Genomic DNA, 26,211 nt, shown 5'->3' with positions numbered 1-26,211 from the left:
CATTTTGAAACAGCATTCTATTATTTCAACATTAGTTATGTGGAGATATATAATGAAAAGCGAAGGGTTAGTTAGGAATATTAGGAAAAGCAGATAAGTGATTGTATAAATCTTTCTATATTGAAGCTGTTCTGTTTTACCACAGCACGAGGTTCATCACAGCACGAGGTTACTGATCTCTTTGTCTAGACGCTTTGATCCAGGACTTAAGCTGCAATGTGTGGAAGAGCAAATTTTTTACCCTTTCCTTTCCCTGCGTGGTCTGGAAGAGTCTGGATTGGAGTCCAAGAATAAGATTACAAACACATCTTTGATACCAATGATTATTTAAGATGTGAGTAAATAGGCTCACTATTCATATAAAAGAGTTCTTCATCAGCCTTCATACAACCAACAAAGACTTCAAGAGTTTAGCTAAAAATAGCTGAAAAGCTTAACATTACAGGAGGCTGCTTAACATTACAGGAGGCTTAGGGTATCCTTTGATTACCTTGAGATTCATTGTAGCAGAAAATTCAGCCCCATCTTCCTGTTCTTTGCCTCCCTTTCAAACTGTTTAGGAATTTGAATTGGTTATTTTCTCTTTGTCAATTTTATTGTTTCCTTCAGCTAACACACTAGATGTAGGTAAAGGCACTGATATTTTTTATATCATAGATGTTGACAGCTCAATATCTCAACTGTACAACTTAAATAAAAACACACTATATAACTCTAACTTTTAGTTTGACAGTATTTTGTGCAAACAGAAAAAATATCTAGGAGTTTAATATTTTAAGTATTTCTTTAGTTACTCAATAATAATTGCACACAGTATCATCATTTATGACCTTGCATTTTATAGAATTGCTCCTCTTACTATCATTACTGCACATCATTAGAAAATTTGTGCAGAATATTTGAATTAAACTGGTTATTTCTACTTTGTATATAATGCAATGACAATATTTCCCCATACTTCATTGGACAATACATTCAGAACAACAGAAAAAAGGGATTGTCAGTTCTTAGTGCTAACTGAATAATTATATACTTCACTATTTTAGTTCTTTATAGCATTTATTTTTAATAATACTAATCATCTGCAGTTGTTCTAATAAAAAGTATATTATACGTTAGAAAAACATTTTGAATATAAACATATTTTATAATGGATATAAATGCATTAAAGTAAATAAAGGGATTAAAGCAGTTTAATGCTATACTTCAATTCAGATTCACACATTATTTATCATGCATTGTTAATAACAGGCATTGTTTAACAATGTGTGGATCTTCAGATTATTCCTTTGTCTAATTAATTTATATTCTACCATTGGCCAAAGAAGGCAACTCAAGCCATTAGTAATAAAATGAAGAGATTCAGCTAAAAAAAAAGCTGAACAAAATTTAACATAATTCATAAATAATAAAACCCACAGTAAAAATATTAAAATTGATAAAAATACAGATTAACAAAATGTCATTGTTCTTCTTGAAACTAGAGACCTCTCCCATGTAGATGTACTAATATTAGTGACACATGTTATTGTCCAAAACAGATGTACAAAATGAAAGTGAAAAATAAGTTAATATTGCAACCATAATTACATGAGAAAAGCCCTGCTACCTTTTTATATGCACCAGATGTGTACAGGTATATAAAAAGGCAAGTATTCATATAATCACAGCTTCCCGCTTGAGTTTTTTTATCTTATGAATGCCTTTGTTGCTCAATAAGATAAACAATGGAATATTTTGTATTTTCATGCACATGTAAGAAGATTGTTTGATCAACTGAGAAATATCTCTAAATTCATATTTGACAGTGTCTTCAAAATTTATTAATTTGATGTTTATTAATATAATCTCATGAATATACATATTGTTGTCATCTTAAATAGAACTACCAAAGTAATTTTGGTGAAATTAGATTAATGAAGCATGCAGTAATGTGTTAAATAACTGTAGTTTTGCACATATAAGCAAATTTTTTTATGTCATAGATTGGTAGTTGACTCCTAAATTAAAGTCACAAACTAGTACTAAGATAGTAAATAGACAAGCAAAATTTGCTGGATTAATACACAAAATAAAATGTTAAAAATAGATTTTTCCAAAGAAAAACAAATCACATCAATCAACATCGCTTGAATGAAAATGAGTTAGACTTGTTTTGACAAATTGTCTGATTATGTATCCTGCAACTATTTCCCCCAAAATATGACTATGGAAGTATAAATAATTTGAAAAAGTACAAGCATACTTTCTTCATATTTATTAATGATAATTCATGAAATATATTATTAGTCTTATTGTATAATCTCTAACTGACACACAAATAAAAAGAAACTCACCATTTTGATCTGTGGTAATTGTGATGGCTGTGAACTGCTTTGGTGAAAAGCTTAATTCAGAGACACCATTCATGGCTTCTATTTCAAAGGTGTAGTTCACATGGGACACAAAATCAAGCACAGTCACTGAAGAATTGATAAGCCCACTATGTCTTGGAACAAATCGGATTCCTCCTCCACATATCTCACACCGGCTGGTATCAGATCCACATTTTTTACAAATAACACTATAGGTAAGGTCTTTTCTCCCTCCGGTGTCACTTGGTGGAGTCCATTCCAACATAAGGGCTGTTTCATTTATATTAAAGATGACATTCCTTGGAGCAGAAGGTGGTCCTACAAAAGGACAAAGAAAATAATCTACATAAGTATCAATCTGTTATATTAACATGCACATTCACACAAAACATACCTTCCAGCCTTGATTTACAAAAACAAATGTAGGGTAAATAAATATCAAATTATACTGAAATAAATGGGACAAAAACTGTGAAGAACTCTTTTTAAAATTTCTTCACAAATATATAAAGGAAAAATGTTCATTTGTGCTCCTACAATGATATATGTAAAATATTCTATAGTAATTGGACAACATCAGAATTTAAGTAAGCAAACACAAACATGTAAAACTAGGAATAAAATCAGATTAAAAGTAGTACCCAAATTCAGAACACATTCATGATGTGGCTTGCAGAATCTAGTAGCTGATAAAGCAGGTATAAAATATGGATTGACTGTTCTGAGATTTGACAAAATGATTGATAGTTTTGAAGCCTTTTGTAACTACTGTGCAGTTGTCACTCATAATTTGGCTAATGATTAACCAATCTGCAAGCAGAGAAAAGCCCATGTATTGTATATATGAAGAACTTAAAGTTTTTAAAAAAAACCAGAAAAAGTAAATATGAATTCATTTTATTGTTCATATGCTATATGTTTATACTTTCATGAATCTTTTTCCCATTGGTAAAGTTAATTTTGCTATGATTATGTTTTGTGATATAAGAACCAAAATCAAATTATTCACATATAAATATCAACGAATTTCTCATCTATTCTAAAAAATCATGGAATTGTGGTATTAAAATGTTTCAAGCCATCTTGGATCCTAATTGTTTTGTCCAACAATAATAAATTGATAAAAATGTGACATTTATGATAAGTATTTAAAACCTAATGGAGTTCAGCTTCTGGAGACATACTGTCATTATTTTGAAGTGGTTATTGTTAATAAAAATATATTTTTAAAAAATCTTACTGGACATAAAATTCTGTATGTCCACTAATAATAATTTGGTTGTACTGCCAATATTTTCTGTATATCATTTCTTTAACTCCCTCTGTACTAAGAAATATGGATATTTGTTTGTAACCCAGGATATAATAAATTGTATAAATGAAATAAATTGTAATCTATGGAAATGAAACCCAGAATAAATTTGTTAATCACTATGATGCCACCACAATCTTTGTTATTTCTGTATAAATATCATTTGAATACCAAATTATGCCCAAGTTATTTTTTAAAAAAATACAGTTTGCTAATGATTTTCGTAGTTAATCAATGTATAGAGGATTTTAAACTTTGTTTATAACAAAAATATGATTTATTGTCCATTTGTACTGCTATGAACAGGAAAATTGTTGTTGGATAATTGTGGTAGGAGTGTTTAAAAGTGTAGAAATGATAGCTTGCAGTCTATTTCTTAAGAAATAGACACCCTTCATACTGAAGGGTCCTTGTGCCAATTTGCATGACGATTAAATAGGTTTTTAATTGCCATTAAATTATGCCAACTAAACTGTGATTTCATGCAAATATTAAGCTGTAATGACATGCAGTGAATCATTTACTAAGATTTAGAACTTGGAACAAAGAGATACAATTAATTATAATCCACAGATTCTGCTAAATTATGTGTCATTGGGATTTTATGAATATGGCCTGATTGCTTTGTTATCACTTATACATTATACATAGATTATATACTGCTCAAAAAAATAAAGGGAACACTTAAACAACACAATGTAACTCCAAGTCAATCACACTTCTGTGAAATCAAACTGTCCACTTAGGTAGCAACACTGATTGACAATCAATTTCACATACTGTTGTGCAAATGGAATAGACAACAGGTGGAAAGCATAGGCAGTTAGTAAGACATCCCCAATAAAGGAGTGGTTCTGCAAGTGGTGACCACAGACCACTTCTCAGTTCCTATGCTTTCTGGCTGATGGTTTGGTCACTTTTTAAAAGCCTGGCAGTCATAGCCTTTTGGCAGACATCTGTGAGTAATACACTCAGGAATTTCCTTATGTTATATATTTTGTTTAGGCAAGCAAATATGTGGATAATTTTAAATTGTGCATGCATTATATTCCAATCTTCTTCAGACCTAACAAGTAGGGAATGCTTATTATATTATATTTATAATATTATATTTATTATATTAAAGGAAAAGTATATAATATCCACTACATAGACAGGTAAGTTGGTCCCACCTAAGAAACTTAGTATAATCAAAGGAATCAAATGAATATCTCAGAAAGAACAGCAACATTAATATCAAGGATGTGTCTATAATCTTACTCATCCATCCTCCCAGACTGTGCAGGGAAAGGAAAAGGTAAAAAATTTACTCTTACACACTGTTCCATACTAGCAGGCTTGTAGGCCTGCATTCCTATTGGTCCGGAAAAGCCGGGCCGTGATTGGACAAAACTAAGCGTTCTGATTGGTTCTTATTCGGCTGCCGCGATTGGGTAAAACCAAGCGCGGCAAGCTCAAATGCATGTCATAGGCTGCCTAGCCGCAGCCAGCTCTATAAAAGGAGCTGCCTCGGCTGGGAGTCTTTGTCTCAGTATCTGGTTTCCTAATAAAGAGCTGTTGTCACTACTTCGAGTCTCGTCTCTCCTTGGGACCCACTGCCCAGACTTAACACTGGCGACGAGGATGGGATACTGAGACAACAGAGCTGACTAGCACATGGCAGAAAGCGCATAGACGACCAGCAAGATGGCCAGCAGCGCCGTGCCACCTGCACCATTCGATTCGGCCAGCGAGGACTGGGAGTCCTACATCGATTGGTTCCAAATGTTTTTGGAATCAAACAACCCGAAGGACGCCACCGGCAGCAAGAAGCGAGCGGTCTTTCTAACACACTGCGGACCCGCCGTTTTTAAAATGGCCAAGGCACTCGCGAAGCCCGCAGACATCAAGACAATGGATTGGGATACCCTAGCTCCCATCCTCCGGAACCATTACGCCCCAGCGGTGCCGACCCTCATCCGTCGGCATGACTTTTACCAGAGGGATCAGCGCGAGGGCGAGAACATCGGAGAGTTCGTAGCCAACCTAAGGAACCTAGGAGGCTTGTGTGGATTCGCCAATCTAGATGAAGCCATGCGCGACCGAGTCGTCTTCGGCCTAAAAGACCCAACTCTCCAAAGCAGACTGATGGCTAAAGGGGACATCTCCCTCGCCGACGCCATAGCCGAAGCCACCGCAGCCGAGGCCACCCGTAAGTCAGCGGCGCGAATGCGGCGTTCAAACGGAAACGACCACCAACCCACCAGCGAGACGGCAACCGCAGCAGACAAACACACAGCATCCACCCACCACGGCAACATCGAATCCCCTTCTGACAGCAAAGAGGAAGAAATTCACAGACTTCAGTCGGAACGCGAGCGATGAGACTGGCGCGGTCGCAAGTCAAGTTACCAATGTGCCGGCTGTGGAGGAAATCACCCGCATTCCGAATGCAAGTTCCTGGATGCTATTTGCTGTTTTTGCGAAAAATGAGGGCATATTGCCAAAGTATGCCATAACAAACGAAATTCCAGCCCCCGACGATGGGGAAACAGCCCAAGAAGAAGAGATGGCACCCCCACCGTAAACCGGGACTGCCATAATGACAGCTGATGGAACCGGGACAGCCGACTCAGGAAGTTCATCGAGGTACCCAGAAGAGAAGAAACGCACCAAACAGTCACCATCGGCCACGCTTCATCAATAGACGCATGAAAGATACGTGTAGAGGTCAACATCGAGAATCAGCCTTGCACCATGGAGGTAGACTCCGGTTCCTCCCTCTCTATGGTCTCCTGGAGGACCATCAAAAGACTAATTCCCAGCATCCGCCGCCAAGAGCTAAGCGACCAGAAGCTAATATTAAGAGACTATCAAGGTAATAGCATCTCGGTCGTTGGCACTGGACATTTTCAAGTTTTGTTCAGAAACCACACCACCATCCTACCACTCACAATCGTCGATAAAGACAGACCCAGCCTACTCGGGTTGCAGTGGTTCGCACCGTTGGGGATCGACATGGCAGGCATCAACCACACAGAAGATGAAGACTGGGAAGCAACGCTCATCCAGGACTTCCAAGAAGTCTTCAGTGAACATCTAGGCAAGTACAAGGGGTCCCCTATCTCCTTTAATCTCAGCCCTGACATCGCTCCCATCCGTCTCAAGCCGCGCCGAGTGCCTTTTGCACTCAAACCTAAAATAGACGAACAATTAGACAAACTAATAGCGCAAGGCGTGTTAGAACCCATCGATCATGCCCGTTGGGAGACCCCAATTGTCACCCCCATCACACCCAATGGCTCCCTGAGAATTTGTGGTGACTACAAGGCCACCCTCAACCACGCATTGCAGCAGAGCGCCTACCCGGTGCCAGTGGTCCAACATCTCCTGCACTCACTAGGGGGTTGCAAGATCTTTGCAAAGCTCGACCTGGCTCAAGCTTATCAACAACTGCCAGTCGATGCTGAAACCGCCAAAGCCCAAACAATAGTGACACATAGAGGGGCGTTCAAATGTAACCGGCTCCAGTTTGGGGTCAGCGTCGCACCGGGCATTTTTCAAAGTCTAATGGAGAGATTGCTGCAGGGAATTAAAGGAGTCGTGCCCTATTTCGACGACGTTCTGGTAGCAGCCCCTACCAAAATATAATTGGAAAAACGACTGAGGGCAGTCCTACAGAAATTCAAAGACGCTGGCCTCAAGGTGAAAAAGGAAAAGTGCCAATTATGCACTGAAAGGGTTGAATTTCTTGGCTACCTCCTTGACAAACAAGGAATTCACCCCACAGATAAAAAATTGAAAGCCATCAAAAACGCCCCCAGACCAAAGAACAAAACGGACCTCCAAGCCTTCCTCGGACTCATTAATTTCTATAACATTTTTCTACCCCAGAAAGCGACTGTCACAGAACCTCTGCATAGACTCCTTGATAAAAAGGCTTCCTGGATATGGGGACGGCGAGAAGAGCACGCTTTTCACCAGATAAAAAACCTTTTGACTTCAGACGCAGTCCTCATGCAATACAATGAAACGCTACCTCTGACTGTTACTTGCGACGCATCGCCTTTTGGGGTTGGCGCCATCCTGAGCCACGTTTTACCAAATGGAACGGAAGCCCCCGTTGCATTCTTTTCCAGAACATTGTCCAAGCCAGAGAGGAACTATAGCCAGCTGGACAAAGAAGCCCTCGCCATCGTTTCAGCAGTAAAGAGATTCCACGAATACATTTATGGTAGGACATTTTCCATTATTACAGACCATAAGCCCCTACTTGGCATATTGGCGGGTGACAAGCCCACTCCACACATCTTGTCACCTAGAATGACAAGATGGTCTGAATTTCTTGCCGCTTATAATTACAAATTGATACATTGCCTGGCACGCCGTCGCCTTAAGCCGCTCCCCCTTGCCAGACTTGCAAGAGGACCCAGCACCCACATTACCAGTCTTGCAAATTGAAATGATCCCCATGCCACCAGTAACCGCGCAAGACATCGCCCACGAAACTAGGAAGGACAGACGCTTGGCGCGAGTTCTCAGCTGGGTGGAGAGGGGATGGCCAGAAACCGAGCCAAACGAACTTTTTAAACCGTTTAAAAACCAGCAAACTGAACTCTTTTCGCAAAGAGGTTGCGTGTTGTGGGGAGACCGGGTAGTAATACCAGAGACACTACAGAAAAAAGTTTTAGACTTGCTGTATGACGGGCACCCTGGTATTGTGCGCATGAAAGCCCTGGCCAGGAGCTACGCTTGGTGGCCAGGCATGGACAAGCAAATTGAAACCTGGGTCGCCGCTTGTAACAGATGCCAAGAGACTCGCTCGGCTCCCCTAAGGCCCCACCATTAGAATGGGAAACACCCAGAGGCCCTTGGTCGCGCATCCATATTGACTTCGCAGGGCCAACCAAGGGGCACACCTTCTTAATCACTGTTGATGCTTATTCAAATTGGCTCGAGGTGAGCACAATGAAGACAACCACCACGGAAGTTGTCATCAAGAAATTAAATAGATTTTTCGCAACGCATGGTCTGCCAGATGTTATCATTTCTGACAATGGGCCACAATTTACCGCCTTGGCTTTTGAACAATACTTGGCAGACCGCGGCATCCGACACGCATTGACATCGCCAGCTCACCCGGTGGTGAATGGTAGAGCTGAACGCATGGTTCAATTTACAAAAAAAAACTCTGCACAAAATGGAACACGGCAACATCCACGAGAAGATCACCAGGATGCTTCTTCTACAACATATCACACCAAATACCACCACCAACAAGAGCCCAGCAGAGCTATTAATGGGCAGACGACTCAGGTCACCTCTAGACCGCCTGCACCCTGCTTTCACCCCAGAAAAACCCCTTGGTTCCAGCAGCAAGCACCGCGCCTTCAAGGTAGGAGACACTGTATTTGCCAAAAACTTTACAGGGGACCCACTCTGGATCCCTGCAAAAATCACCCAAGTCACAGGCCCCCGCTCCTACCAGCTCGAGACCACCGATGGGAGGTCGTGGAAACGTCATATTGACCAGCTAAGATCCAGGCTGGCCGCTTCCCCCCTCATAGACTCTAACCAAGAAATCAGAGGGGGGGGGAACCTCAAGTTCAGAAAATGAACGAACATCTGTACAAGTAGAACACCCCCCACAGACATTAAACAAAAACCAACAATACTTACCAGCCAGAAGGGAGTCGTGGCAGACGGGCACTTCGCCTGGAAGCAGCAGCCGGACAAGCTCCACCAGCCCAGAGAGCCCAGGCGGGAGCAGCAGAGCAAATGACTCAACCGACCCGGAATCACCAGGTGGGAGTTGCAGCCAGAGGACCGGCTCACCCTTCCAGGCAGTTCCATCTTGCAGCTTGAGAGCTACGCAGAGCCCGTCCGAACCCGATGATGAACAGAGACATTGTGAACTGCGCAAGTCTAGTAGGCAGGTACGAAGACCCGCCTACTTGTGTGATTATGTTACCCCGCCCCTTGGACGGAACCAAGAGGGGAGGGGTGTTCCATACTAGCAGGCTTGTAGGCCTGCATTCCTATTGGTCCGGAAAAGCCGGGCCATGATTGGACAAAACTAAGTGTTTGATTGGTTCTTATTCGGCTGCCGCGATTGGGTAAAACCAAGCGCGGCAAGCTCAAATGCATGTCATAGGCTGCCTAGCCGCAGCCAGCTCTATAAAAGAGCTGCCTCGGCTGGGAGTCTTTGTCTCAGTATCTGGTTTCCTAATAAAGAGCTGTTGTCACTACTTCGAGTCTCGTCTCTCCTTGGGACCCACTGCCCAGACTTAACACACACCTTGCAGTTTAAGTCCTGGATCCTTCAGAAGGTTTATCTATGTATTGCTAATAATGAGTGCATAGTATATATTACACCCAGAATCACATCCAGAAAAATAAACACTAGTTACCACCCAAATATTCCTAAACTGTCATTCTTCTATTAATAATGTAATGCAATGTGTTGCTGTTTTGATGCTACATAAGACTGAGGGATACTTTTTCAACACATAAGTGTCTTGAGTCTAAAGAAGGAACTAATTTGCATTTTTGATTAGCAAAAACAAATGCTGTTTTTATCCTTTAAGATAAAGAAGGAAAGGGAAGAATTTTAAACACCAGGATCAATTAAACTTACGGGTACATGCCATAGTTGGTGGATCCTTATCAGCTCGGAAGTAACCTTTTTCACATTGGCATACAGATGTTGCTTCCACGAAGGTTTGGCTGTGTGGAGGACACTTGGAACATTTTATATTTCCAGCAAATGCTTTATAGAATCCTGACCGGCAAGCTGTAAAAAAGAGGAAAGCAACTATACTTAATTTATACTTAAATTGCCTATATATATTTCTATATAAACATTTTCTCTGTCTTTTTCAAGGCATGGCACACTGTAATGTATCTTAGAAATGAAATCCAGCTTTTGAATGTACAGGTAAGTACAAACTGTATCCTGTATGCTGTTCAAATCAAGAAAGGGAGAATACAGGCAGTTATAAAATTGGATCATCTGTGATAATGTCTCTTTGCTTTTCATTGGAGTGGGAACTTCAGTGGCCCAACTGCACTGAGAGGAATTGTACAGCATGTGTAAGTAACCTAGTGTGCACAATGCAGACATCTAGGAAATACAAATATAAAATACAAATTGTCCAGTAATTATTATATATATATACATAATATTTATTAATATTTTATAGATTATATATTCCTATTGGTCAGAATGTTATAGTCTAGTCTATAGTATAGGAGTAGCCATCAGACTTACAGACCCTAAGATGTTTTCCATACAATTAACAGTAATAAGTAAAAGGGTGACAATCACTTAGTATAATTATTCATAAATAAATACTGTCATCTAATGCTGCTTCGAATGTTTGCAATCCAGATCCGGTAGAAGTTAATAGAATTTATAATAATCATTATAAATTATGCACAGAGGATTATCAGATATTGAAAAATATTGCCTATGCAAGAGTCAGAGTATGATTGGACTCCAGGGACTGATCAGACTGCAGTTTAACTATCTTTGGTCTTATTTTCATATATTCTTCATTTTCTTCTCCATCTATATATTTACAAAATCCAACTTTTGTGAAATACTGCCACTGAACCAGCTGATCAACATCCGTACATGAAATCAGATTTATGAACATATAGGTCTGTTTAAACATGAAAAGTAAACCAATGATTTATGTACATTCTTGATTAAGTTTGATTTAAATTGTTTGACTAAAGAATATAAATAGATATTTCAATATAGCTTAAATTCCACCAACTGTAAATTCAGCAGGAGAAAAAGAAGATCCAGAATAAACTACCTTTGCTTCCTTTTTCTGCCAAATATTAGGCTGTTAAATGTTCCAAAGGAATACTGCTAGTATTTTTAGGAAGAAAGCATATTAAATAGAAATACAAAAACTAAAAACTAAAAAAATCCCAAAATTAAAAAAATGAGAATATATAAACATGCATGTTCAATATTTCAACTCCATATTACATTTTAAAGTGACTGTAATCTATGAGAACAATCCATTATTTATTAAACACATTTATATAACTACCCAACTCACACATAGTTGATTCAGGTGACTTACAGCATTTAAAATGTCACCACATTAAAAACAAACAAACCACAAACATATCCCAGCAGAGATTATATTACCTGAGACTTCTCAGAAAACAACAACTGAATGAAAAACACCATAAAATGCGCCATAGAGAGCATTTTAACATACTGCTCCTCTGTATGGTTTGCCAATTGCACAGTGGCAGATAGGAAAGCACTCCAGAGGGTTAATGTCATTGCCCAGAAGATCATTGGTTGCCCTCTCCCCTCCTTGGAAGAGCTTTATAGCTCCCGCTGCCTTAAGAAAGTTCAAAACATTCTCAAAGATCCATCTCATCCTGGGAACCCTTTTTTTGAACTATTACCATCTGGCAGACAGTACAGAATAATAAAAACAAGGACAAATAGGCTGAAAAACAGCTTCTATCCCAGGGCAGTAGCTCTTTTGAATTCTGCTGTATAGTGCAGTGTTGGTGTGGTGTTGGGGGTTTCCGGTTCAATGTGTGAAGGGTGAAGGATGTGTGTTTGTGTTTATTTTCATGGTCATGGTCATGATGTGCACTGAAGATGGTGTTTGATTTCATTGTATGAGGTGCAATGACAATAAAGTAAACAATAACATTTACTTCTGTGTTAATTGGTATATTGAAGTCTGAACAATATAGAAATTCATGTAAGTAGTTAGGTAAATAATATACATTTTGCATAGATTATTAATTTATTTAATTCATAAGTTACTGACAGTAATTAATATCTTAGATTTGCATATCATTTAAAACACAGCCATGAAAAGTGAAAAAAATACATTAATGTAAATCACAGCAAAACCAGTAACCAACAATATGCTCTTATTTATGAATGGCTTCCGATCTGGCAACATGAAAACACAACCTTCTGTAATCACCTGCAATATATTAAATGTAATATATTTAATGTATTAAACTTAAGAATAGTTTTATTTTTAAAATAAATTTAGAAAGTACAAATGAGATTAGTCTGTACAAAGGGAAAATCTCTCTTTATATTACAAATATCCTGTCTTATCATCAGAAGTTGTATATCCATGGTGATTCTGCAAGGAATAATTCCAATTAGTTATTTGATTTGATTTAAATTTTATAAATATGTGCAGATTTTATAAATATATTTATCTGATCTACAGAGATCATCCTAAAGGGAAGGTGTAGTGCAAGAAATACGTTTTGATGAATATTAACCTTTCATTTCATAGCAACATTAGTCTAAAAAAACTAATAATTCAGTTATCCTTTCATGCACACTATATAGCGCAGGAAAGTTATGGTTGATTTTACAAATCTATTGAAAAGCCCTAAGGCCAGGCACAAAATGAGATCATCATGGTGACTGAATACATTAAAATAAGAATCAGTCCTTTATAGATATAATATGATAACATGCTGAGAAAGTCCAAACAATCAAGAGTCTTGGAATAACTGAACTGTGCAGAGTACTGATTACTAGATTCAAAATGAAAATAAGGAAGCTCTTTTAATAGGTCAGTGGGAATACAATCAGAATCTGAGATAAACATTTCAGTGCTCAATGCAGTTGCAGTCAAGTAGAAGTATTTTTCTGTCAGATTTTCACATGTAAACTTTTCCACAGAGATTTTTCCAGAACCCGAATTACTCTCAAAGTTGGTTAAATGTGCTTTAAAAGTTTTATAATAGTAATAAAATAAAGTATACCATAGAACAGGAAAAGTCATTTCTTTTTGTAACCTATTATATATTTCAGAGGAATATATGTTCAGTATTGCATTGCAGATTTAAAGTGAATACCATGTGGAAGAGTATTGTGCTAAAAGGAATGAACACATGATTTACTGGAGGCTGGAAAAATATTTTTTCCATGAAAAATAAGAACGTTAGTAACTTGTGGCATAGTGAAACATTTGTGAACATACTGGAAAGTGAATGTCATTTATAGCTCTATTTATCTAATTCTCTATTTATCTAATTCTCTATACCGGGGGTGTCAAACTCAATTTGCTGCATCAGGGTTGTGTTTGACCTCAGGGCCCAGAGTGGCCATGCCCAGGGTGGGTGTGGCCAGCTCGATATCACTCATGTTGAGGGCGCCTGTGGTTTCTCCGAAGCTCTGTTTTTGGTTGCAACAGCTTCTTGCAACCCTCTGCCATGGCCTACCCTGTTATTTTTGCTGGGAGAGGCACCACAGGTTGGCCTTTTGCTGTTTCCAGGGTGGTCATCCAGGCCAGATCTAAGCACCCCGTGGGCCAGATCTGTCCCCAGGCCTTGAGTTTTATACTCCTGCTCTATACCAAACGGTCCCAAAGCTTCATGCCTGATTGTCCAGAATCATGGGTAAGCCATACAAAATTTAAAGAAAACTTTACAAAAAAACTAATACAAAATTGTTTATTTAAAATAAAAATCCTTTCAGGGCCTTTGCAGGGTAAAACTAATGTATGATCAAGAAGATAATTATAAAACAAACATTGAAAACCCCATAAACTCCTGTAAAATATAAATGTATGGTTTTAAAATCAGCTAACACCCCTTTCCAGCTTAATCCCAAAGGAGATCAATAAATTCCTTTTAAGAAAAGTCTACAAAAAATTAATAGTTGGTCAGTGGTTTCCTAAAATATGGAAGCTATCAGCCAGATGGAGTCAGTCACTGGGACCAGAGGTTTATTCTTCCAAATTTTTGGTCTCATGCTGGAGCACAGTCTCAGTGAACATTTTTCTTTGCAGAATGTGTGTACTGGACTGATCTATGCATAGTATTTATATTGTGCTTGGCTGTGTGTGTGGCTTTTAATTGTTAATTTGGATATTGATGGCCAGCTATTAAGTCGTTGAGTGTTGTTTCCTTGTGCCTCTGTGCTTCTGGCTCCAAATACCTAGTAAACTGGTGATAAATCAGCACTCCTATTAACTGATAAAGGGCCTGTTTCCCAGGCTTAAATCATTTCTCTGGCTGACTTTGTCCCTGCTCAGCCAACAATCTTAGCAGCTGCAAAATTGAATGCATGTCCTTGTTCATTGCAATATGAGGCTACCAACTCTAACTCTCACTCATGTTCTTGCAATCTGGTGGTTAGTTTCCTCCCTGTCTGTCTTACACAGTCACAGGGACAATCAATGCCAGGAATTTGGTAAATTAGATTAGACATTTTACTTACTTACAATTTTTGTAGTGATCTTGTGATAAATGCTTGGTACCCGTTCTGCCTGAATTGTTCACTGCGCTCCAGATGTTTTGCTTGTTGTGTACTACAATAGATTCTCATTCTGCCATATAGTGTCTGATGGAACTCTTTTATGTGACAGTGGATACTTACTGGTGAAACTCAGAATGTATAGAGTTTTGAAACAACAGCCAATGACTTAATTGCCAACCATCAACACCCCAATCAACAAATAAAAAGCCATACACAATCAGGCAGCACATAAAAGCAACATATAGAAGAGCCCAAATCAAACATTCTGGTAGAGAAATATTTCCTGAGGATGGGCTTTACACAAGTCCAAAAGCTTGGAAGACTAATTCTCTGGTCCTGGTGAGGGACCCAGATATAAGAAATGAAATATTTACTGTACAACTATACTTCTAATTATTGCATTTGATTTTATGTGTTTATTAATAAGATTTAATCTGAAGGAACACTAGATATTATGCATGTATGTCTGTGTATATATACAAAAACTATATAGATGTATAATCCTATCTTCAATCATTCATTCCTTACATAAGAAATACCTCTGTACTCCCTTCAGCTGACAGAGTAAAATTCAGCATCATTTGTCAATCTCACTAAACCAAATGACAGTTTTAATAAATAATACATTATTTGGTTTTATTTAAATTAGTTGAACTTTCTTAGCTATATTGAATATAACTTCCATTAATTATCTAGTTGAATTCATTTGCAAGTGATTTTATGATGTGTAAAACTCTTCATGTATTAGAATATGTCAATGGCTGCTCTTCACATATTAAATAGAAAATTAGACACAAAATTGCTCCATACTAAAACAGAATGTTAATTGAACTGCCACAAATAATTTTGTACCGTTGAATTTAGTAACTGCTATTTTCCTGATTTAAAGCTTAGATTGTTGATTCAGATTCAATACCAAGACCTCTAGCTTCTATAAACCTGCTTGCTCATTACTTTTCTTCAACATCTTGACATGGATAACATGTACACGCAATTCTTGTTTATTAACACTGCTAATTCACTGCATAGAACATTGGGATTACATTTATATGAATTCTGCAGTATGTTCAGAGATAGTATTAGTTCTTTCAGTTATAGAAAGGGCTATCACTGTATATACATAGAAACATCTGGAAGCATCTAATCTTCATTTTATGATCTTCTGCAACTTTCTTTATTTTTATTCAAGTAAAAACACATTGGTGTATTGATGTGATTTTTGATGTGACATTTGAATTTTATATCTCTATCTCTATCTCTATCTCTATCTCTATCTCTATCTCTATCTCTATCTCTATCTCTATCTCTATCTCTATCTCTATCTATCTATCTATCTATCTATCTATCTATCTATCTATCTATCTATCTATCTATCTTTGGTTATTCAGGTTTTCTCCCGCGTAAGATTGGAAGTATCTAGGCAACGTTTTGATGAAGTCTCATTCATCATCTTCAGGCTTGTGCCTTCGGCTCTGTGCTTCTCAGAGTAATGTGAGCTTGCAGCTGCTTCTTCCTTTTAACTGCTAGTGGGGGTGTGACTTGATTGGGTGGGGGCTTGGCTGTGTTCTGATTGCCCCCACCCAATTGCCCCCACCCAATCAAGTCACACCCCCACTAGCAGTTAAAAGGAAGAAGCAGCTGCAAGCTCACATTACTCTGAGAAGCACAGAGCCGAAGACACAAGCCTGAAGATGATGAATGAGACTTCATCAAAATGTTGCCTAGATACTTCCAATCTTATGGGGAGAAACCCGAATAACCAAAGATCCATGGCATTCAGCTTTGTTCGGGTATTTTCCCACGTCATAGTAGTTGTGCTTTTAAAGTTGTAGCGACGTTTCGGCAGAATCTCATCTGCCATCATCAGGCTTCTGTATAGTGTTCATCTGTGAGTCAGGCTTTTACAGTGGTTTCAGATTTGAATTTGGGGCAGCCTATTGCTGTGCCAGAATGGTTTTTTCTTCATCCTGATTGGTTGAGAGTCTTGGTCTGTGTTTATTGGTCTTGGAGTTTGCTGTGTTCTGCTTGATTGGTGTTTCTAATATCTTCTGTCTGTTTTTTTGGCTCTTTTTGTATCTTGATTGGCTGGCAACATTGTGTTACTTTATTGGAGGCCTTTAGTGCAGCTTGGCTCCAGGTAAATGGACAGCTATCATTAGTTAGGAAGCTAGGTTTCATCTGGGTGCCTGGTTGGGATGTGTTTGAGCTGGAGGTATCAGGGGGATCTGTTTGTGCCCAAATGTTTGCCTGGCTTGTGGTGTGGAGATTTGTTTGTTTGTGAGTGCAGGCTTCCAAATGATTGATGTAGTCTGGTGGATATATATATATATATTTATGTATATATATATATATATATATATATATATATATATATTGTAGTATATATATATATATATATATGTATATGTATATGTATATATATATATATATATATATATATATATATATATATATGTATATGTATATGTATATGTATATGTATATGTATATGTATATTATACACACCCTGTTTGGTTTATATTTTTCCTTTTTGCTTTCAAGTCCATTGTCTTCATCCTAGAGTCCAAGTAAATCCCTTTATATCTCTCCCCCCTTCTCTCCAGAGGCACGCGGAGCAGAAACAGTAGAACAGTAAATTAGAAATAGAAAAGTACAAACAAACACCACCAGGCTAGTTACGATACACAGTGCCAGAAACCGTGGGAGACCGTTATCGCGGATTTCCAGCCAAGCTTCCTTTGTAACTCTACCCCTTAACGCTATCCTGCAGCATGGCAAAGGAACCAAACCAAACTAAGTTTTATTCACCCAAATAAATATGTATATGTATATGCATGGTATTCAGCTTTGTTCGGGTATTCAGCTTTGTTCCCATGTCATTATAGTTTTGCTTTTAAAATTGTAGCAACGTTTCAGCAGAATCTCATCTGCCATCATCAGGCTTCTGTATTGTGTTCATCTGTGAGTCAGACTTTCACAGCCGTTTCTGTTTTAAATTTGGGGCTAGCCTACTGTTGTGCCAGAATGGTTTTTTCTTCATCCTGATTGGTTGGCTTCACCTTTGTTCGGGTATTTTCCCACGTCATTATTTATTTATTTATTTATTTGATTTGTCAATCGCTTACAAGATAATAGGTATAAGTATATACATAGTTATGAATACATGAAATGGGTACATATAAGAAAAATAAAAGAAACAATAGGACAGGGATGGTAGGCACGTTGGTGCGCTTATGCACGCCCCCTACAGACCTCTTAGGAAAGGGGTGAGGTCAATAGTAGATAGTCTAAGGTTAAAGTTTTTGGGGTTTGGGGAAGAAACTACAGGTAGAGTATTCCAGACATTGACCACTCTGTTGCTGAAGTCGTATTTCCTGCAATCAAGTTTGGTGCGGTTAACCTTGAGTTTGTATCTATTGTGTGTTCTTGTGTTGTTATGGTTGAAGCTGAAGTATTTATTGACAGGTAAGACATTGCAATGTATGATTTTATATACCATACTTAGATCAGACCGAAGACAGCGCAATTCAAAGTTTTCTAGGTCTAGAATTTCAAGTCTGGTGGCATAAGGTATTCTACAACGAGTAGAGGAGTGGAGAACTCTTCTTGTGAAATATTTCTGGAGTTTCTCAACTGTGCTAATATCAGATACGTAATGTGGGTTCCAGACTGATGAGCTGCATTCAAGTATTGGTCTAGCAAATGTTTTGTATGCTCTAGTTAGTAGTGTGATATTACCAGAGAAAAAGCTACGTAGGATTAGGTTAACAACTCTTAATGCCTTTTTGGCTATGTAGTTACAGTGGGCTCTAGCACTTAGATCATTAGAGATGAGTATTCCAAGATCCTTGACAGAGCTTGGATCATCAACAAGATCTTGACTATTCAGCTTGTATTTTATTTTCTGATTTTTTTTTTGCCAATATGTAAGACAGCATTTATTTGTTGAGATTTGAAGTTGCCATTTGTTTGACCATTCTGATACATAGTCAAGGTTTTTCGAAGGGTAGCAGTATTGTCTGTGGTGTTGAATAGCTTTACATCATCAGCGAAGAGAACACAGTTGCTCTTAATATGATCACAGAGGTCATTTATGTAGAGTATGAAGAGAGTTGGTCCTAGAACACTGCCTTGGGGGACACCACTATTGACAGGTACAGAATTTGATAGTACACTCCCAATTTTGACCATTTGTTGTCTGCTTGACAGGAATGCTTCTATCCAGTTATGCAGTTGTCCAGAGATAGCATAAGATTTTAGTTTTAGGAGTAGTTTGTCATTTACCACTGAATCAAAGGCTTTACAGAAGTCTGTGTAGATTACCTCTATTGCTTTGCCCCGATCGAGTTGTGTAGTCCATATGTTTTTGCAGTGTAAGAGTTGCAGATTATAGGATTGTTTTTTTCTGAAACCAAATTGTTTATTAGAGAGTAGGTTGTTTGTCTCTAAGTGGAGAATACTGGATTGGTTAATAATTGATTCCATGACTTCAGAAGTGATGCAGCATAAAGAGATTGGTCTGTAATTTTCAACAAGACTGGGGTCTCCCTTTTTGAAGATGGGGATGACTGTGGCTTGTGACCATAGGTTAGGCAAGGAGCTGGTCCTGAAAGATTTTTCAAAGATTATGCTTAGAGGTTCGACTATGGCAGTGGATAGCTTTTTAAAGAAGTAGGCACATATTTCATCCGGTCCAATATATAGAGATGGTTTTAGATTGCATAGTGCTTTTTCAACATTGTCTTCTGTAAAATCGATATGTATTAGATCAGTGATCCCCAACCTTTTACGCCGCCGGCCCGGCATCAGCTGGGCGCCGCGATCCGGCATCAGCTGGGCACCGGGCGTATCGCATCAGCTGGGCGCCGCATCTTTTTGATGAAAAAGTCCTTCCGGTGACCTCACCAGGAAGCACTTTTTCATCAAAAAGATGGCGGCGTAGCTCAGCGTGAGCTTTCCGGTAGAAATGGCTTTCACCCAGAAAAGCTCACCGAGCCTGCGCCGCCATCTTTTGATGAAAACGTGCTTCTGGTGAGCTTTCTACCCGGAAAAGCTCACCGGAAGCACTTTTTCATCAAAAATGATGGCGGCGCCAGCAAGCCAGCTGCCCGGTAGGACTTTTTCCACGGACGGTACCGGTCCGCGGACCGGTGGTTGGGGACCCCTGTATTAGATCATTGTAGTTGTCTGTGGTTCAACTAGGAAATACTGGGCATGATCTATTGCTTTTTACAAATACTAAACCGAAGAATGTGTTAAAGATGTTGGCTTTAATGGTGTCGGCGTTGCAGTCCTTACCATTAGGTCTTATCAGGGGTGGGATGGACCTTGAGTCTTTTAGTTTGTTGTTTACAAAATTGTAAAAAGCACGGGTGGAATTGGTGCATAGAAGGGTTTCTTCTTGTTTAATGTGATAATTGGTGCATTCAGTCTTTATCTGGTGGCATAAATTTTTGTATCGGCTTTTGAAATTGGCAACATTACCAGATTTGTTTTTCCGGCAGAGTGATCTCTTTTTGGATTGAAGCTTCCTTATTGTTATGGGTAATTTGTTTTTTCTGGTTTTGGGAGTTTTTGTTGGTACATATAGTTTGATGACTCTTTTGACTTCAAGTAAAAATATGTTGTAATGGTCTTCAACAGTATTGCATCCAGTGAATAGAGATTGCCAATCAAGGGATGAGAGATCATTGTCTATAAGATCATAGTTGCCTTTTTTGAAGTTATAATTGGGGATTACATCATTGTGATGATTTTTTTTTGTGGGTGTATGTTGAGACAAAAGTCAATCATATTGTGGTCACTGCTGGAAAAGGGTTCTTTAATTTGTATTCCATAAATTAAATTCAAACTATTGCAGAAGAGGAGATTGAGGCAGTTGTTAAGTCTAGTGTTGTTGGTTACTAGTTGTTCCAGTCCCAGATTTGTAACAGCATTGTAGAAGGTTGTGTGTATGGGTTCAGTTGTACATTCATTTAGGGTCCAGTCAATATGAGGTAGATTGAAGTCACCAAGAAAGATAAAAGCCTGTGGACAGGATACTGCCCATGTTAGTGGTGTATTTAGCTTGTTTACATGTTCGATGTCATAATCAGGTGCTCTGTAACATAGTAAGAATCGAAATGTGATATTTAAGGATAGTTAACAGATGATGTTCTCAGGAATAGCAAGCTCCTGGGTAACTTGGATGTTTTCTAGATGTAAGGACTTTTTATAGAAGATAGCAATACTACCTCTTCTACGAATTTCACGATCTGATCGATAAACATGATAGTCTCTTACTGTGGTAATGGAGTCAGGGAGAGATGCGTTGAGCTATGTTTCACAGACAAATATGATGTCGAATGTAGCCATATTTAGTAAGAGGAGAAATTCAGGTATTTTATTTGCAAGGCTTTTTGCATTGAGTAGCTTGCATTTAAGGCCAGCAGTAGTTGGAATTGAGGTAGTTAGGGGCGTGTGTGCCTAGTCTTGAGTGATGGTGGATTGGTTGAGGTAGGGTTGTGGTTGAAGGTTAAAGCTGAGTTGCGGGTTGTGTGACTTACTTTTGATACAGTCAGCATGGTAGTCAATGTACAGGTCCTTCTCTCCATTGTCTAGACGTTTTTTGAGTTCATTGCGGAGTACACGGGAGTGGGCACGTTGCTGTATGGTTAGGTCATGGCGACAACGGAGGTTCTTATGGTTGGTGTTGGTTTTGGCGAGTGAATTTATTGTGTAAATGAATTTACGTTTGCTTGATTCATTTTTGCAAATGACCCTGCAGAAGCGTGGGGCCACAGAATCGTCTCTGTTTTTGAGCTCTCGGCCAATGCGGGAAATGTCAAGTATATCATCAGGGGAGATGGTTGATGCTTGATAATCACTGATGATGTTTCGGACAGTTGTGATGTCACCATTATCATTGATGTCTTCTAGACCAAATAAGATGGCGTTTTGACGTTTCCGCTCACGCTCAACAGCTTCTCTGATGAGGATTGGGATATCATTATTTGTCTGGCTTACGTTTTTTTGTGGACTGGGTTGTGGATTGGGTTGTGGTTGTTGAGTAGAGATGTGGTTTGTAGCTATTGGATGTTCAGGTTTTTGCATTGTCTCTTTTTTTTCAAGGTTGGATAATCTTTCTTTTAAGGCATCCAGGGATCCTACTGTGGTGTCAAGGGATGTTATTTGTGTTTCTATGGTATCAACTCTTTCAAACAGATCCAGTTTGGGTCTGCATGATTTGCAGAGATATGGAAACTCATTGGATCATTCTAGGCATTGAATCATTTGCTCGGGTAATCCCAATCAGTCATGATGTTACATAGAGAACATTTGATGGAGTTTTCATTATCTTTTAGAGTTTTGTAGTATTTAAGGCATGTGCAGGAGTCTTGTGGTTCATTGGTGGGGATTACTTTCTCTTTAGGTTGTGGTTTTGCATTGGATTTTTTTCTTGGCATGGTAGGTTTGTTAAGATGGTATGATGATTAAATTAATTAATGGAACAATTTTTGCTAATCAATATAGCCAATATCACACCAATCAATCAATCACAGTAATCTCTCTAGTCAAATAATTTTCCTAAGCAACAATCAGCCTAATCAATTAATCACACTAATCACTAATCAATTAATTACACTAATCATTAATCACATTGTTCAATTAAATTCACTAAATCACAGATTTTACTAATCAATTAAATTACATGAATCTTGATCTTTTAAACTAATCAGTAATCACACTATTTGCACTAAACACTCTAATCACACTAATCAATTAAAACAATAAATCAATTAAACCATTATTGAAATATTTTATAGAAATTGATTATCTAATCAATGATATAGGTGATGAGGTAGAATAGTTGTAAGTTTTGAGGTAATGAATTAATCAGTGTTTGATTAAAGTAATGAGGTAGTATTGAGAGTCTGCAAGGAAAGGGTTAATTGTTTTACTAGCAGCTGTGATTTCCTGGGTGGGAGGAATTTATTGCTCTGATTGCTGCTGCTATTACTCTGTAAATAATAGGCTGTAACAAGATGTTCAAATCACGCTGGATTTTTGAAAGAGGGCAAAACTCGCTGAATTAAAACACTTTAACTACAATCAATATGTCTCTGAATAAGATTGCTTTCCAATAGTTTCCTAAAGTTCTTCAAGTTGACTAGTAGTAAAAATACAGTCCAGAAATTTGGGTTAACCAATCCAATCTGTCCCTTACTTTTAAAGTTACTTCTAATTGCAATATCTTTTTTTTTTAAAAAAAAACTAAATCTGACAGCCACTCCAGGTCATTAATCACAGCTATTTTCCTCCTTTGAGTCCCACTTTCCAAGGAAAATTCCACTGCAGAAATTGGAGTGATTCTTACCAAGACTAGGCATGCTGTAACAAGATCTTTCCTTTCTTTTTCACTTCTGTCTCAGCTGCCTTCCTGGGTTCGATTTAGCCATGCTGGCAGTTCTCTTTTTAGTTCCGATGGAGGGGTTTTCTTCGGGTCAGTCTCCTCGCGACCACCGAAGCATTCCTCTGCCTTTACCACCCGTCCAGGGTGACTTTCAGCTCCTAAGAGCCTCAGGGCTTTGTCCTCCCTCCTTGTTTCTCCCTGCCAGCTGTCTGATGTGGCTCCGGGAAAACTGTGTGGGGGATATTAATGGAAACACATTGTCTGGCATGGAAGATACTTCTATCAGCTGTGTGAGGGATTTAAATGAAGGTACGTTGTTTGCTGGCTCCAAGTGATCCAGTTCAAGAGCTCCACCAGTGTGGTTAATAGGGCTCGATGGAAAGAGCTTTACTTCTCTGGGGAAGGAGAGGAGGGCTCCGGATCAGCTAGCAGGAGCTCCGCCAGCATTATTAGGGCTCCATGGCTTCAGAATCCAGCATTTTTGGGCTTGTTTTTGGGGCTCTGGTTTACTCACGGTTACTGGTGCAGGCAGCAGCTTTAAAAGTGATTTCTGGTGCAGGTGGTGGCTTTATAGGGAGATAGTGTTCCAGGAGCGAGAGCCTCACCTTCCTAATTGGGCACCACCATGAATCCCGTTTATAGTTGTGCTTTTAAAGTTGTAGCAACTTTTGGCAGAATCTCATCTGCCATCATCAGGCTTGTGTATTGGGCTCGTCTATGTGTCAGGCTTTTGCAGCCGTTTCTGTTTTAAATTTGGTGCTAGCCTTGTGCTTTGTTAGCATGGTTTTTTCTTCATCCTGTTTGGTTGGGAGTCTTGAACTGTGTTTATTGGTCTTGGAGTTTGTTGTGTTCTGCTTGATTGGTGTTTCTAATATCTTCTGTCTGTTTTGTAGCAGTTTCTTTTTGTCTTGAGTGGCTGGCAACATTGTGTTTCGTGTATTGGGGGCTTTTAGCATGGCTTGGCTTCGGGGGAATGGCCAGCTATTGTTTATTAGGAAACTAGGTTTCATCTGGTAGGCTGGTTGCCCAAACACCCCAACCTACCTTCCTTCCTTCCTTCCTTCCTTCCTTCCTTCCTTCCTTCCTTCCTTCCTTCCTTCCTTCCTTCCTTCCTTCCTTCCTTCCTTCGCAATTCACATAGTTCATATAAATCACAACAGGATGATTAATGAAATGAGTCCTTGCCATTTTGTGGAAGAAACCACATGCAAAGCATAGTAAAATCTTAAAATAAGATTAACATGATAGGAGCACTCCCAATTTTGTACTCTGCTATGGAATCAACATTTAAGTAAAAAGAAGTAAATAAATGAATTCCATACCTTGCATCTATGGATACAGATTGTAGGTTTATCAAAATCAAATATTTCACCCAGAAATCTGTCTTACCATTGTGAAAACTTTTTCCCATCTTGCTTTTTACAGCATAAAATTCTGATTAATAAATTAATTCAAATAATTTGATATTGCAGGATTCAATGACAAAAGATGAAAATCATGTTAGAATCAACAACACAAAATCTAGAGTGGCATGGAGTTAACATATCCCTTCATTAAAAAATTAATAACTTTGGCTGAGACATACTTTATTACTTTTTATTTTTTTTCTGATTAAACTAATGCCATCATATGGTACACACTCTTATGACAATAAGGCTAATATAAAATATCCATAATCAATTCAAATGCATACTTGCCTAAATATGTTTAGAAACTAAAATTACACATATGCAATTTTTCTTATCTGAAATTTTGGATACATCATATACAACAAAATATAATAATAATAAATTCAGATATGGCTGAATTATATCCAGCAACATCTTGTGATCTCCATAATTATTTTCTACAGTCCTGTGACAATGTCTGAAATGGTTTGGATGAAACAAGGTGGTGCAAAAAAGAGAAGATGAGTAAAAATCACACTCTTCTTCATTCAAGAGAAGTACTCTTGTACTGAAGAACCGTCTCCATCTTGAAGAAACATCGCAGAAAAAAATCTATCTGGCATGTACAGACACACACAGATCCGGACACAAACACTCACACCACTTTACATTAATGATCTTATGTATTAGAAGAGAACATTTCAGAAATATTTCCTATAGGAGAATAATAGTTTTCTAAGCAAGAGAACTTTGACAGAATCAATTTAAGCAGCCAAATGAAATTTGGCAGCTTTCCTTTCCTTATGTGATTAATCCAGCTGCTGCCATATCTATTGATTCTTCTACTCATTGATTGGTTAATTTAATGAAATATGAAGTATTAGAAATGGAACAAGTACAGTGCTAACAAAACAGGAATTTGACACTACTTCTAAAAGTAAAGCCAATACTGCAGAATCTAAAGCAAATGTCATTTCACATTTAACCCAGTAATGTGTTATTAAACATATTGCTCTTGAACATAAAACAAGATGGACTTTTTTTTTTTTACAAGAAGCTGGTTACATTTTATAAAACCCATGATTTTTATTACTCATTAAATATAGGCCTTTAATAGAACTTTCACCATACTTTGGTTATACATCATGATTTTATTTTATATTGCAAGCAGATGTATCAGGAAATATCTTAGTGTAGCAGTTGCTAGGACGACTTTCTCTATGCAAGGTATTTTTACCCAGCTAAGAATGCAGTCCTAGTACATTCAGTATTTACCAGATTGAATCCTTTATTCTGTAAGTCTAGTTGAGTATACTTACAGATTTCCCCCCACATTTTTATTGGTTTATCAAAATATAAAATACAAAGATAAATAAATAAAAGTAATAGAAACTGGGAGGAGGAATACACGCACACACAATATGCTTGTGTTTACTCATTCATTTTTATAAACTGTCATAATTTATATTACAGAATTCCCTATATTATTTCAGATTTTTTTAACCATA

At 38.1% G+C, this 26,211-nt stretch overlaps 1 protein-coding gene across 1 annotated transcript in view; it reads right to left on the bottom strand.

Moving 5' to 3' along the window:
- The window catches only part of EPHA6 (EPH receptor A6), a 415,605-nt gene that overhangs the window by 196,502 nt on the left and 192,892 nt on the right, over positions 1-26,211 (bottom strand). Inside the window, exons 4-5 of the mRNA XM_026664024.2 lie at positions 10,283-10,438; positions 2,337-2,672 (exon numbers count right to left, since the gene is read on the bottom strand). Coding sequence (XP_026519809.2) covers positions 2,337-2,672; positions 10,283-10,438 — 492 coding nt within the window. The remainder of the gene's footprint in view (positions 1-2,336; positions 2,673-10,282; positions 10,439-26,211) is intronic.

This window comes from Notechis scutatus, chromosome 5, assembly GCF_049901735.1.
Source record: "Notechis scutatus isolate UNSWTSFEM ecotype Mainland chromosome 5, rNotScu1.2, whole genome shotgun sequence".
Classification (NCBI taxonomy): Eukaryota; Metazoa; Chordata; class Lepidosauria; order Squamata; family Elapidae; genus Notechis; species Notechis scutatus.
This window is presented reverse-complemented; position numbering and strand designations above follow the sequence as displayed.